Source organism: Pleurodeles waltl, chromosome 4_1 (genome assembly GCF_031143425.1).
Source record: "Pleurodeles waltl isolate 20211129_DDA chromosome 4_1, aPleWal1.hap1.20221129, whole genome shotgun sequence".
Classification (NCBI taxonomy): domain Eukaryota; kingdom Metazoa; phylum Chordata; class Amphibia; order Caudata; family Salamandridae; genus Pleurodeles; species Pleurodeles waltl.
In genome coordinates this window covers 353,060,940-353,076,729 of record NC_090442.1, presented here as the reverse complement: position 1 = coordinate 353,076,729, position 15,790 = coordinate 353,060,940, and the positions used below count along the sequence as shown (strand labels likewise).

Sequence of the window (15,790 nt, the reverse complement as noted above, 5' to 3'; positions counted from 1 at the left end):
GACTGAGGGGAACGTTGGGTGGTAGGAAATTTGTCCTGTGAGGTGATCTCACACAGAAATGTGGGAAAAATGTGATTTTTTAGGTGAATTTGAGGTTTGCTGAGGATTCTAAGGAAGAAAACACTGGGGGACCCACGCAAGTCAAACCTCCCTGGATTTCTTTGGGTGTCTAGTTTTCGGAAATGTCTGTGTTTGGTATTTTTTCCTGTATGGCTGCTGAGCCCAGGACCAAAAATGCAGGTGCCCCCGCAAAAACATGTAGTTTTGTAATTGATCATTTTGATTTGTCCAGATAGAGTTTCCTGTCACAGGCGCTAGGCCTACCCACACAAGTGAGATAAAAAATTTATCGGGAGACTTCGGGAAACACTTGGTGGAAGGAAATTTGTGGCTCCTCTCAGATTCCAGAACTTTATGTCACCGAAATGTGAGAAAAAGGGGGTTTTCTTTGCCAAATTTTGAGGTTTGCAAAGTATTCTGGGTAACAGAACCTGGTGAGAGCCACACAAGTCACCCCATCTTGAATTCCCTTAGGTGTCTAGTTTTAAAAAATGCACAGGTTTGGTAGGTTTCACTAGGTTTCGGCTGAGCTGGAGGCCAAAATCCACAGCTAGGCACTTTGCAAAAACAGCTCTGCTTTATTTGGGAAAATGTGATGTGTACACTTTGGCCCTCATTCTGACCCTGGCGGATACAATCCGCCAGGGCCAACGGGCGCGGGAGCACCGCCGACAGGCCGGCGGTGCCCCTAAGGGCATTCTGACCGCGGCGCTAACGCCGCGGTCAGACAGGGAAAACTGGCGGTCTCCCGCCAGTTTCCCGCTGCCCTGGGGAATCCTCCATGGCGGCGCAGCATGCTGCGCCGCCATGGGGATTCCGACCCCCTTCCCGCCGGCCTGGCTCTGGCGGTTCTTACCGCCAGAACCTGGCCGGCGGGAACGGGCGTCTTGGGGCCCCTGGGGGCCCCTGCAGTGCCCATGCACCTTGGCATGGGCACTGCAGGGGCCCCCTAACAGGGCCCAACTAGGCTTTTCAGTGTCTGCGATGCAGACACTGAAAAGCGCGACGGGTGCTGCTGCACCCGTCGCACGCCTTCCACTCCGCCGGCTCGATTCCGAGCCGGCTTCCTTGTGGAAGGCGCTTTCCCGCTGGGCCGGCGGGCGATCTGAATCAGCAACCGCCGCCCGCCTAGGTCGGAATGACCACCTTTGTGTTTTGGGGCATTTCCTGTTGTGGGTGCTAGGCCTACCCACACAAGTGAGGTACCATTTTTATCAGGAGACTTGGGGGAATGCTGGGTGGAAGGAAATTTGTGGCTCTCAGATTCCAGAACTTTCCGTCACCGAAATGTGAGGAAAACATGTTTTTTTGGGCCAAATTTTGAGGTTTGCAAAGGATTCTGGGTAACAGAACCTGGTGAGAACCCCACAAATCACACCATCTTGGATTTCAATAGGTGTCTAGTTTTCAAAAATGCACAGATTTGGTAGGTTTCCTTGGTGCCGACTGAGTTAGAGATCAAAATCCACAGCTAGGCATTTTCCAGTTTTCAATAAAAAAATGTGATGCGTCTATGTTGCGTTTTCTGTCGCAAGCATTAGGCCTACCCACGCAAGTGAGGCACCATTTTTATCGGGAGACTTGGGGAAACCCAGAATACCAAAACAAGTTTTATTGCCCCTTGTCTTTCTCTACATTTTTTTCTTTCCAAATGTAAGACAGTGTGTAAAAAAGACGACTATTTGAGAAATGCCCTGTAATTCACATGCTAGTATGGGCACCCCAGAATTCAGAGATGTGCAAATAACCACTGCTTCTCAACACTTTGGTGGTCATTCTGACCCTGGCGGTCTTTGACCGCCAGGGCGGAGGACCGCGGGAGCACCGCCGACAGGCCGGCGGTGCTCCAATGGGGATTCCGACCGCGGCGGTAAAGCCGCGGTCGGACCGGCACCACTGGCGGGGTCCCGCCAGTGTACCGCGGCCCCATTGAATCCTCCGCGGCGGCGCAGCTTGCTGCACCGCCGCGGGGATTCCGACCCCCCCTACCGCCATCCAGATCCCGGCGGTCGGACCGCCGAGATCCGGATGGCGGTAGGGGGGGTCGCGGGGCCCTTGGGGGCCCCTGCAGTGCCCATGCCACTGGCATGGGCATTGCAGGGGCCCCCGTAAGAGGGCCCCTACATGTATTTCACTGTCTGCTGCGCAGACAGTGAAATACGCGACGGGTGCAACTGCACCCGTCGCACAGCTTCCACTCCGCCGGCTCGATTCCGAGCCGGCTTCATCGTGGAAGCCTCTTTCCCGCTGGGCTGGCTGGCGGTCTGAAGGCGACCGCCCGCCAGCCCAGCGGGAAAGTCAGAATTACCGCCGCGGTCTTTCGACCGCGGAACGGTAACCTGACGGCGGGACTTTGGCGGGCGGCCTCCGCCGCCCGCCAAGGTCAGAATGAGGGCCTTTGTCTTTTGCCCATTTCGTAAATATAAAGGTTTTCTTGATACCTATTTTTCACTATTTATATTTCACCAAATAAATTGCTGTATACCCGGTATAGAATGAAAACCCATTTCAAGGTGCAGCTCATTTATTGGCTCTCGGTACCCCTGCAACCAGAAGGATACAGCAGACATAACGGTATATTGCTTTCACAAATCTGACATCACAGGAAAACGTGACAGAGTAAAACGTGGAGAAAATTTTTTGTTTTTTTCAGCTCAATTTCCAATATATTTTAATTTCAGCTGTTATTTTCTGTAGGAAAACCTTATAGGATCTACACAAATGACCCCTTGCTGAATTTGGAATTGCGTCTACTTTTCGGAAATGTTTAGCTTTACGGGATTCAGCATTGGTTTTACACCAATTTCTGTCACTAGCTGGAAGGAGGCTAAAAGCACAAAAAATAGTAACAATGGGGTATGTCCCAGTTAAATGCCAAAATTTTGTTGAAAAATGTATTTTTCTGATTCAATTCTGTCTGTTTCTGACAGCTGGGAAGCTGGTGATTTTACTAGAGCAAACCCTTTGTTGATGCCATTTTCAGGGAAAAAAACACAAGCCTTCTTCTGCAGCCTTTTGTTCCCATTAAAAAAACGAAATGTTCACAGTATTTTGGCTAATTGGTCTCCTTCTGGGTACCTCTAGAATCCCTAGGATGTTGGGAAAAAAGGACACAAATTTGGCGTGAGTAGATTATGTGGACAAAAAGTTATGAGGGCCTAAGCGCGAACTGCTCCAAACAGCCAAAAAAAGGCCTGCTACCCGAGGGGGAAAAGGCCTGGCAGCGAAGGGGTTGATAGTTTTTCAGGGCAGGATAATACTAAGCCTTTCCATTTCTAGGAAGAGTCAATTAGCTGTCACATCACAGGTAGCCAGTAAACCCAGTTACAGTCTTCACAATACGATTGCTTACAGCCCACTTCAGCATTCCAGTGCTTCAGTTAACTGGCAAAAGACACCAGCAGGCAAGCAGACTGTCCACAGTGTACATAGGTGCATAAGTATGAGGCAGTAGCCTAGTTCAGGAGGCCTTTTTCTGAACAAAACATTTTGGATAATTCCAGCATTAAATAAATAACTTGTATGTCCTGGACTTTATGGAAAGGCACAAGAACCATTACTATGCATTTCTCCTTTATTGCCCTTCATGCACAGCCACAAGAAGGATAGAACTTTTGCATTTAGGTCAGTGGAACATACATAAATACACCTAACCTGCAACCATTCTCCTTCTTTTGCTGCTTATGCACAGAAAAGTGCTATGCCTGAAGGTTGGTGATTTATGAATGTCACATAATATTCAAAGTGGAAATTATTTTTAAAGAAGGATGTGACTAATTTACTATTGGTTATGGAAACATTTAGTTATCAGAATTATTTCTTATAATATATATATTCAGAAAGGCTATAAGAGTGTCTCATCTGGACTAAGCAGAATGTGGGTATTATTATGTGTAAAATACATTGAGCCTTGGTTTTGTGGCCAAGGGAAGTTTGAGTCGAGTGACTGTTTTAAAATAGAGGCAATAGATTCAGCTGTCCTATTTATGCACTTTCCTCATGCTTTGTCACCCAGTGTTGGGCGCTGTAAATGGTTAGCTTGCGGGAAACACAGATAAGCAGCTAGAAGCAATTAGCTCATGGTATCTCCTTACTTGGACGAACATGCGCAAGATGCTGGTTCAGCATGCAGCACCTTTGGTTGGGGGGACATGTGCAAGACAGTAGTTGAAGCGCATGTCCCATTAAAGCTTCATTTTTGAAAGAACGTGTGCCACCATCTGACAAATTCAACTCATTTGGTATTAGTAGCTATCTTTTAACTTTAGGAAAATCACAATGGCAATATAGGTGAATTGGGACAACCATGTTTGGGGAGATAAATGCAGATGATAATCAAGATAACACTGAGGTAACAATAATTTCTATTGTAAGGATAGCAGATTGCTCCAAAGAGGACACATTAATCGTGTGTTAATAATAATCTGTTAATCTGGAAATTAATTAAAAATAAACAGCCTTGGCAAAAATGACTGATCCCTCTGAGGAAAAGATGTTAAAAGAGAAAATACAGGTTTTTGATAAGCCTTTCATTACCCTGGATAACTGATTAGGTAATCATCTGGATGAATGTGTAGCAAAATAACACCTACATAGGAAAGTGATACAAATGTTTGTGGTAAAGTGGTTGACGAAGAGAAATTTTGGCCAGGGGTGCTTTGGAGGGTCATACGACAAAAGGAGCTTCTGATGGTAGGACAAATAGTCACTAAAGAAAGTGTTTACCTGTACGATGTGTCTATTGCATGGTACATGAAATAGCTTGATGGTCCTATTGATATTGAGACAACATCAGTTTAAACAGGAGCAGCAGATAAGGCTATAACAGCCAAGAAAGGGGGTGAAAAAGGATGTGCTTGTGCTAAATTATCAAAACATGGGGGGGCTGTAGAAATACACTGTTCTTCAGATTTGGACACTATTTCAGATCACGATGATGAGAAGCCAAAGAGGAGAAGAAGGTTGAATTGAGGATGATAAGAGGCTATTTGACCCATTTGGGAATTAAATGTTTATACTTTGTTAGTGCAACATTCTCTTTGACCTTAGTGGTCTGTGACTTTGCAACATCAATTCTACCAGCAGGTGCAGAAGGATATTAGCAGAGTTTTTGGAAGGGCTGGGAGAATACAGGATTGTTTGCCCAGCTGAGGCCAAGACAACTCATGCATTGTTTGCAGAGGTATATAGACATTTTGGAGGGCACCAATCAGCATCATGCTTCTCCCATTAGCATTAAAGACTCAGGAATGGAAATACAAATGGGGACAGAAGGTCAAAATGTGCATCAAGTGAGATAGATACCATTAATTTATTCCATTTGTATGTTAATTTCCCATACATTGAAAGTTCAGCAAAATTGTGTCCAAAGCAAATCTGTCATTTTGCCCTATATATTGGCAATAAATGACTCCTCAAGTATGGTTTTGGTGCAAGGATGCATTTAAACTAAGTCCTGCAAACAACAGGATCACATGGTCAGTTGTTCACATGTGTTCCAAGTAAAACATTTTTTTCAAAGAATGATGCATTTTGCAATACATTTTTCCAGTGAAATACATCATTCATGTTTAACCCAGGCCTAATTTAGTCCTATAAAACTGAGTGGCAAACTTGCTCAGTTTGTAGAAGGATAGACAGAGATAACAAGGGTACTTGGGCTGTGGAAATAGCACAAGGTTATTGAATAGACTTAAGGGATTTGCACATTCAATTTCTCAATTCAGAAAATAAAGATAGTGTAATCTGGAGGACAATGTTTTGCAGGAGAATGGGGTGATAGACTTGCCCTAAGATGGTTCAAACGGGTTTCTGATCAACATATTCTTGTAAGATAAAAATGACAAGAGTATGAGGCTGTAATAACTCTCCAAAAGTAGAATGATTGAGTGAAGCACAGACATTTTAAGATGAGGGACTCTCTATTCCGAGAATTAACGAGGAAAGGAGATCTGTCTAACTTTAAAGTATGCTTACTAAGTAGTTCCTTTGGGTCAAGAGTATCAGGATTATCTGAGGTTTCAATGGTTCAAAAAGATTTGAAGATTTAGATGTCTTCCAATCAGTCTACCCTCAACTTTAAGGTGTTTCATGAAGATGGCGAGGCCAGTTTTGAGTTGGTTGGTGATAACAGGTGTCCATTTGTTTATCCAAATTATGTTTTGGTTATGGCACAGTTTTGGCGTTTCTCATGAAAGAGAATCTGGGTTTTGTTATGAGTAAAGTGGAGCCTAATCCACATGAGACAAAATATTTAGGTTTTCAGAGACAGTCCTTGGATTGTATACTGAAGTTGCCTATAGAGAAGATGAAAACAATTCATAGGAAATCAAGCGAATAAAAATAGTAGTCAGGTTCACTACACAACCAAGGAGGAACTTCTGTGCCTGTTGCCTGCATTGATTCAGGCAATTTCTCCAGCTTCTCTGTATTACAGAGTTTACAAGCTTAATATCTCAGAAAAGCATTCAAGTATTCTCAGAGGCTGATTTCACAAGGTGGGGAAAGATTTGGATTGGCGTTTGAGCAATTTGGAGGTATGTAATGGCTAAACAATGATTACTGTTGGAAAGGTTCTAGAGGTAATCACAAAGAAGGATGCCAGTCTAAAGGATTGGGGTATGATTTGTGGGTCAGTGACAAAAGGGGCACATTGTTAGACTTGAAAAAGGAAATGTACATAAATTATCTTTAATTATTGGTAGGGTAATTTGCAATCAAGAGTACAAGAGATTATGTAACGTGTTGTATACTGTTGGGGATGGACAATATATCTGCGGTGAGGTAGGTGAATGGATTGGGGGTCCTCCTTTAAGGGCTCTGGCACAACTGGCAAGAGAGATTTCTCATTTTTGTCTGCACAGGCAATTGGATGTTAGACAAAGGAAGGTTCAGGAAGTTAGAGATGAGATGGGGTCCTTTCTCCATAGATGTATTCGCCAACAGGCTTAATATTCTACTACCCGTACTCTTCATTGAAGGCCAAATCCAAAGGTGAAAGTACTGGATGCTTCTCTTCAGAAGTGGAACAGAAGTCCTTCTTAACCTTTCCTCCCATTCACAATGATTGAGATAATTTTGATAAAGGTGAGGAGAGAGGTGAGCATATTATTAGTAACACCTTTTTGTCAGATGTAGGTGGGGTTTCCGGATGAGGAAGAGTTGTTCATGGATATTCCAGTGCTATTACAATCTTATCCATGGTTGTTAGGGAATGCAACAAGAGAATTTCACGTTTGTGTTAAGCAGTCATTTACAATTGGTGGATGATTTCAGGGAAGGCTGGTAGGTTTCAGGATTATCGTCTGAGGCTCCTTAAGGAAACCAGGGCACCAGCACCAGCAAATGAATATGGTGTGGAGAATTATGGTTTCCTGGTGTTCTGAAAGGCATTTAGTTCCCATTTCACTCCCTTTAGAAATTTATTTGTGGAGGAGTATTTTTATGGCACAGTTTGTACAGATCAGCCACTTCGAGTTTTAGAGGATTTTTTACCCATTGGAAAAATGCTTTGTTAAAGCGACTGGTTAAAAGGGTGCACACAGGAGGTCCTCCTATGAATAGGTATCATTTAGTATGGGACATGAATATACTTCTAAAAGAGCTGCAGAAGTGAGGGAAGGTTATGAATTTAAGTTTGCAAAGTGTGGCTTTGACATGAGCAATGCTTCTTTCTGTAATATCTTGTAGGTGAGTAGCAGATAATAAAGCTTTAATGTTTTCTCCAAGGTGATATCAATTGAACAGGATTTGTTTTATATTGCAAAAAGGACTACAACTATGTCTAGAACTATTTTTATCCAAGACTACATGGCCATGATAAGTTTGGTGTTGTATAATGTCTGGGAGAATACAAGTTTAACACTGAGGGTTCATAGTTGTTAATATATTTTCAAGCTTCTCACCGTCCAATTCCTTCCCTGACATTATCGAGATGGATAAAAGAGTAACACAAAGGGACTGGTGTAAATGTATAACAGTTTGGAGCACATTCTGTATGGGGTGCTATGGCAAGCAAACCAGTTTGAGAGTCATTCTAAAGTTGGATGATTGGACAGGCAACTCTACTTTAGGAGATTTTATTTTAAACCCATTGATGGGGGCTGTGAAAAATATTTAGTTTTTCAAAGACAGTCCTTGGATTGAAAAATGTTATGGCAAAGCTCTGAACATGCATTATATTGGCCTCTATGCCTTGCCATACATTGCGGATTTTCACAGCAATGGTGGGAGATACGAGGCTAATATTATCCCACCACATAATTAGTTATTCTATGGTTTGATGTAGGTCAGCTTACGAGGAAAAGATTCAAACAGCTCAGGTTGTCAGTTCAGTGAGGATACAGATATGGAGCAGTGAATTTGCAGCACGAAAAGAAGGGAGATGGGTGTGTGGTCTGTGTATTACGCATGTTCCAGAATGATTACAGGATTCTTTTTAAATACTAAAGTTCTATTCTTGTCGCTGCTATGTATGATGGGCAGTAAAGAAGGAATTCATCATCTAAGTTTCCTTGTCCTTAATAAAATCATGATTTTCTCCTCACCGGGGCTGCGTAAAATCTGCATTAACCACTGTATTCAAGTGGTTTACAATCTGTAATCATTCCCATTTATTACCTGGTACCACTCATGTGCAGGGCACCACCTTGGAATTCATTGTTTCTTCTTCCGCCCTGTAGTAGGGTTTCTTTTCTATACTGAACAGATGGCTAGAGCATTCTGTAACACATTTTGTATTGAGATCTAAACTTCCACCTGGAAAACAACAACGACGCCAACACCGCATCACTGACCACCAACCTCCTCAACCTCGGACTCCGTCAACTGGTCAACACTCCCACCCACATCGCCGGACACACGCTTGACCCACTCTTCAACTCAAGCAACCACATCTCTTTCAGCCACACCTCCGAACTCCACTGGACCGACCATCACTGCGTCCACTTCACCTTCAAGAAAAACACCGAACACCACCGCATCCCTCTACCGCCTCACCGCCGCTGGGGAAAAGTCACCGAAGACCAACTAACCAGCACACTCGCCAAATACCCACCACCCGAACCCACCGACCCGAGCACCGCCGCCATCAACCTCCATCATTGGATCCTCAACTGCGCCAACACCTTAGCCCCACTCAAGAAACCCACCGCCAACCAAGAAAAGAAAAAAACAGCCTGGTTCACAGACGAACTGACCACCTCCAAACGCACCTGCCAGAAACTCAAGAAGAAATGGATCCTCGAGCGCACACCCGACAACCTTGCTACCCTCAAGGACGCCAACCATGAACACCACCAACGGATCCGACTCGTCAAGCGCGCCCACTTCACAGAACGCCTCAACAACGCCCACGACTGCAAAGAACTCTTCTGCATCGCGAAGGAACTCTCCAACCCTAACGCCAACGTCAACGACGTCCCTCCCTCCCAGAAACTCTGCGACGATCTCTCCACCTTCTTCCACCAGAAAATCGCAGCCATCCATGACAGCTTCAACACCGCACCTCCGCCAGACCCCACCCCCTACGACTCCTCCCACGCCTGCCGCCTCACCACCTGGACCCAAGTAGACGACGCCGAAACCCTAACAACCATGAATTCCATCCACTCAGGCTCTCCCACGGACCCGTGCCCACATCACGTATTCAACAAAGCCGACGCCACCATCGCCCCCAAACTCCGCAAGATCATCAACCTCTCCTTCAACACCGCCACCTTCCCGGACAGCTGGAAGCACGCAGAAATCCAACCCCTCCTCAAGAAACCCAAGGCTGAGCCCAACGATCTCAAAAACTTCCGACCGATCTCTCTCCTCCCTTTTCCAGCGAAAGTCATTGAGAAGATCGTCAACGCACAGCTCGCCCACTTCCTAGAAGACAACTCCATCCTAGACCCCTCACAATCTGGATTCAGACGAAACCACAGCACTGAGACCGCACTCCTCGCCGCCACAGATGACATCAGACAACAAATGGACAACGGCGAAACCTCAGCCCTCATCCTCCTCGACCTATCAGCCGCTTTCGACACAGTCTGCCACAGCACCCTGCTAACCCGTCTCCACGAAGCCGGCATCCAAGACAAAGCCCTCAACTGGATCTCATCCTTCCTCTCCGACAGAACCCAGAGAGTCCGACTCTCACCCTTCCGCTCCAAAGCCACCAACCTCATCTGCGGCATCCCCCAAGGCTCCTCTCTTAGCCCAACGTTGTTCAACGTCTACATGGCCCCCCTCGCACAACTGGCCCGTCAACACAACCTTAGCATCATCTCCTACGCCAACGACACCCAGCTCGTCCTCTCCCTGACCAAAGATCCGCTCACCGCCAAAACCAACCTCCACGAGGGACTAAAATCCATTGCCGAGTGGATGAGCAACAGCCGCCTGAAGCTCAACTCCGACAAGACAGAAGTCCTCATCCTCGGACGCACCCCCTCGGCCTGGAACGACTCCTGGTGGCCCACCGCCCTCGGACCCCCACCCACCCCAGCCAGCCACGCACGAAACCTCGGCTTCGTCCTCGACTCTGCTCTCACCATGTCCAAACAGATCAACGCCGTCTCCTCTTCTTGTTTCAACACCCTCCGCATGCTCCGCAGGATCTTCAAGTGGATTCCAACAGGAACCAGGAAGACGGTGACTCAAGCCCTCGTCAGTAGCAGACTTGACTACGGCAACGCACTCTACACTGGCATCCCAACGAAAGACATCAAACGACTCCAACGCATCCAGAACGCATCCGCCCACCTGGTCCTCGACATACCCCGCCGATGTCACCTCTCCCCCCACCTGAAGGACCTCCACTGGCTCCCCGTGGAAAAAAGGATAACCTTCAAACTCCTCACCCACGCACACAAGGCACTACACAACACCGGACCCACCTACCTGAACACCAGACTCAACTTCTACGTCCCCACACGTCAACTCCGCTCTGCCAACCTCGCCCTCGCCATCGTCCCCCGAATCCAGCGCAAGACCTCTGGCGGCAGATCCTTCTCCTTCCTCGCCGCCAAGACCTGGAACTCTCTCCCCACCTCACTACGCCAGACCCAGGACCTCCTCACCTTCAGGAGACTCCTCAAGACATGGCTCTTCGAACGCTAGCAGCACTGCCCCCCCCTCCCCAGCGCCTCGAAACCCTGTCGGGTACAAAGCGCTTTATAAATTCACTGATTGATTGATTGATTGATTGTCGTGGTGTGGTAAACCAAGCCAAATGCAATAGTCTTTTGACTTAGAGAAGAACTATTGCATCAAAAGCTTGCTGAACCAGTTCATTTTTTGTGATCTAATGAGTTATCAGGACATTCATGCTCCTGACTCTCAATCAAAAGCAAACGCAAAGGCTGATTATGTAATTTTTTTGATAAGGCATTATACACCTTGACATCCTTTAAAGCTCTTCACAGGAATATGTATAAATCTGACATGGGAGAACATCACGTTATCAATGGCTTATCCACTATAACTAACTTATTCTATAACTGTTTTCTTTTACTCTTGCTCAGTTTTTTCAGTAAGACAGATCAGGGTTTAATTGCTCTCATCCAACAAAGCTACACATATTTGTAATGGGAGTTAAAGCAATGCTTCAAACAGAACCACATGCCAAAATTGTGCATGTTTACCTCTTTAACAGGCCTTTTCCTCTCATCAATTGCAGCAAATTTGACCTGCTAGAATCTATCAACGTACAATTATGAGATAAATATTATGGTGCTTGGAAACACACTTTTAGGTTGCAGGTTTATAAAAATAACCTAATTAAACATTGATTGATCCTCTCTGTGGCTGTAAATATAACACATATGAACCTTTCTCCATTTCCAAAAATAACCAAAATAAATACTGCTTTATTCCTCGTTAAAATAATTACTATTGGCCCATTACAAGTTCCATTAATAGAGACCAGATATGGACTGGATAATTTCCCTATGAATTATTAGTGTTCCAGAGTTAAACCCTGCACAGTTACAAATAACATGAAGGAGCAGGAAGTATGGGCTCCTTCTGCTTATGTTTTCACCAATTACAGGGAATTTGTTGTTTCAATGTACTGCCTGCTCTCAGCAGGTGGAAAATTGCAGCCAGGGAGTCAGTTTAGGCATAAAGAGGATGGAAGGATATTCTTTGTTTTGGTCTTATCATGCCTCAAGCTGTCTGGGGCAAGTGGCATTACCTGCTACGCCTGGTGCTGGAAGGGACGGGCACGTAGGGGCAGGACTGTGTCTCGGCCTCTTCCACTCTACAGACTTGTTTGATTAGGTACAGATACACACCTGGTAAATTCGGCTCCAGTATTTCCAGACCCAAGAATTTTAGGTATGGAAACATCAGACTACTTGCAATAACTAGAGTGGTAGCACCATAAGAAGACCACACTGTTAGAAATGGGGTCATTGGTTGACAGTCAGGTTACCCCCTGTTTAAGCAAGGGCCCTCACTCTAGTCAGGGTAAAAGGAAATCTCCCTCAGCTAACCCCTGCTCACCGCCCTTGGTAGCTTGGCAGAGCAGTAGGCTTAATGTCAGAGTGCCCGGTGTAAAGTATTTGTACCAACACACACAGTAACTTATTGAAAACATTACAAAATGACACAACACAGGTTTAGAAAAAAAGGAAATATTAATCTAAAAAAAACAAGACCAAAATAACAAAAAATCCACAATACACAAGTCAAGTTATCAATTAAAAATCAAAAAGAGTCTTTAAATAGTTTTAAACATACACTAACACTGTTAGCGTGAAAATGTACCTTGGGTGCGTAAAAATAACCCCGCACGGGCGAGTGTGTGTAAAAAAGGGCTTGCGATGCGTCGTTTCCACTCATGAGCGGGACCTTGTGTTTTTTCTCCTTTCGTCGGGTCGTTCCTTCTCTCCGCAGGAGAGCGATGCATCAATCTAGTCAGCACTCTCGGGTCCGGGCAGCCCTTGCATTGGTTGCGCTTGCGGCAGAAATCCAGCCGCACAATGATCCAAAAACCACTTATCGTTGATTGCGATCTCCCAGCCTCTGTCAGCAATGCTGCGCGTCGTTTCTCCTGCTCCGTGCGTCGATTCTTCGTTTGCATTGCCGGCGAGCATCGATTTTCAGCCGCGGAGCTAGCGGTGTGTCATTTCTTCAGCCGCAGATCAGAGTTGCGTCAATCTTTTCCCCGCACGGCGCTCTGCGCGTGGATTTCCTCCTCTTAGGCTGCCAGCTTCTCCTTTCAGGGTACCAGGAACTGGATGGGCACCTCTTGTCAGAGTAGGAGTCTCTCCGGAGACTCCAGGTGCTGGCAGAGAGAAGTCTTTGCTGTCCCTAAGACTTCAAACAACAGGAGGCAAGCTCCAAATCAAGCCCTTGGAGATTTCTTCTCAAGATAGAAGGCACACAAAGTCCAGTCTTTGCCCTCTTACTCTGGCAGAAGCAGCAACTGCAGGATAGCTCCACAAAGCACAGTCACAGACAGGACAGCTCTTCCTCCTCAGCTCTTCAGCTCTTCTTCAGGCAGAGGTTTCTCTTGTTTCCAGAAGTGTTCTAAAGTCTGTGGTTTGGGGTGCTCTTCTTATACCCAATTTCTCCTTTGAAGTAGGCCTACTTCAGAGTAAAGTATCTTTTGAATGTGAAATCCTGCCTTGCCCAGGCCAGGCCAGGCCCCAGACACTCAACAGGGGGTTGGAGACTGCATTGTGTAAGGGCAGGCACAGATCTTTCAGGTGTGAGTGACCACTCCCCCCTCCCTCCTAGCACAGATGGCTCATCAGGAAATGCATACTACACCCCAGCTCCCTTTGTGTCACTGTCTAGTGTGAGGTGCAACCAGCCCAACTGTCAAACTGACCCAGACAGACAATCCACAAACAGGCAGAGTCACAGAAATGGTATAAGCAAGAAAATGTTCACTTTCTAAAAGTGGCATTTTCAAACACACAATCTTAAAATCAACTTTATTAAAAGATGTATTTTTAAATTGTGAGCTCAGAGACCCCAAACTCTGCATGTCCATCCGCTTCCAAAGGGAATCTATACTTTAATCAGATTTAAAGGTAGCCCCCATGTTACCCTATGAGAGGGACAGGCCTTGCAACAGTGAAAAACGAATTTAGCAATATTTCACTGGTAGGAAATGGTAGGAAATATAAAACACATTACCATATGTCCTACCTTAACCATACACTGCACCCTGCACTTGGGGCTACCTAGGGCCTACCTTAGGGGTTTCTGACATGTAAGAAAAGAGAAGGTGTAGACCTGGAAAGTACACTTGCCAAGTTGAATTTACAGTTAAACCTGCACACACAGACACTGCAGTGGCAGGTCTGAGACATGATTGCAGAGCTACTTATATAGGGGGGGCACAACCAGTGCTGCAGGCCCACTAGTAGCATTTGATTTACAGGCCCTAGCACCACTAGTGCACTTTACTAGGGACTTACTAGTAAATCAAATATGCCAATCTTGATTAAGCCAATTACATACACATTTTGTAAAGGAGCACATGCATTTTAGCACTGGTTAGCAGTGGTAAGGTGCCCAGAGTAACAAAAACAGCAAAATCAGAGTCTAGCACACATCAACAACCTGCGGAACAGAGGCAAAATGTTAAGGGAGACCACGCCAAGGATAAAAAGTCTAACACACACCAAGCATTTTATATGCATGGCCCTAGGGTTTTAGTACTGCTGAAGGTACCTACCAGCATCGAAGGAGGATTGCTGTTGCAACTTCTCATCTTTGGATTCATCAAGAAAAAACTGAAGAATGTATTCATTCTAAAATATAAAAAAAAATCATAGCATTATTCCAGATGTCAGAATATATTTTCTGTAGTGCTTGGGTAACTGTTCCGTATTTCATTAACAATGCAGCTGCAAGTTGAGATACAAATTCCCTAAGTACTTGAATAATTATCTCTGAGGCATGTCAACACTATTTACAATGCCAATATCATCTCCCAGTATCCGAGAAGAATACCAAAATGTGGTAACAAACATCTCTCGACACTGCTCAGTAGGAAGAAAATGATCTATGTTAAGAGAAAAAATGACATTTGTTTGCAAAAATCTGAAAGGGTGATGGGCACACTAGTGTGGCATAAGGAACCATAGAACTATATTCAAAATGGCAGATTAGTATTAAGGCAAATGTGATTACAACACACCCCGACTTTAACATTCCGCTAGAGAATGTGGCTAACAATAGAAAAATGTATATATAATATCTTTAATATCCTACATCTCACTTAATGGATACTGCCATACACATTTATCAACCAATGCATTTTCACAACACTGGCACTGAGAGCACTCCTGAGAGTATAGCATGCCACCTGCCCTGGCCTTGAACAGATCATACACAGCTCTTCTTCATCTAATACCACTAATTTAATAGTTATTTGCACGACTACTCTACCTCTTTCCAATAAATTAGTGTCTAATATGTATAATATTAGTCTCATCCGAACAGACATCTACTTGGAAAAAAAAACCAAAATAGCAACCCTCTATATTATGACCATAATGTAGTTTCAATTGGTCTGTGAATATATTCCTTGTATCAGGTCGGGACACTGTAGTACCTGCTTCATGACAAGACGTTATTTCGTGTAGAAGGGTGACTGATGGCTAATTTGGCCATCTGAAACTTGGTGTGAGATTACCTTTTCTAGTAAATCCAGTTAACTTGAGTTCTTACACTGACGCACATCAAGATCTGTGTGATGTTATGTGCATGACACATGCACATT

The 15,790-nt window shown here is 45.0% G+C and overlaps 1 protein-coding gene across 2 annotated transcripts in view; it reads right to left on the bottom strand.

The window, feature by feature from the left end:
- Positions 1-15,790, bottom strand: part of PIK3C2G (phosphatidylinositol-4-phosphate 3-kinase catalytic subunit type 2 gamma) — a 2,001,768-nt gene that overhangs the window by 35,580 nt on the left and 1,950,398 nt on the right. For both annotated transcript variants that reach the window (XM_069228485.1, XM_069228486.1), the window contains exon 30: positions 14,741-14,816. In XM_069228485.1, the coding sequence (XP_069084586.1) occupies positions 14,741-14,816 (76 nt within the window). The remainder of the gene's footprint in view (positions 1-14,740; positions 14,817-15,790) is intronic.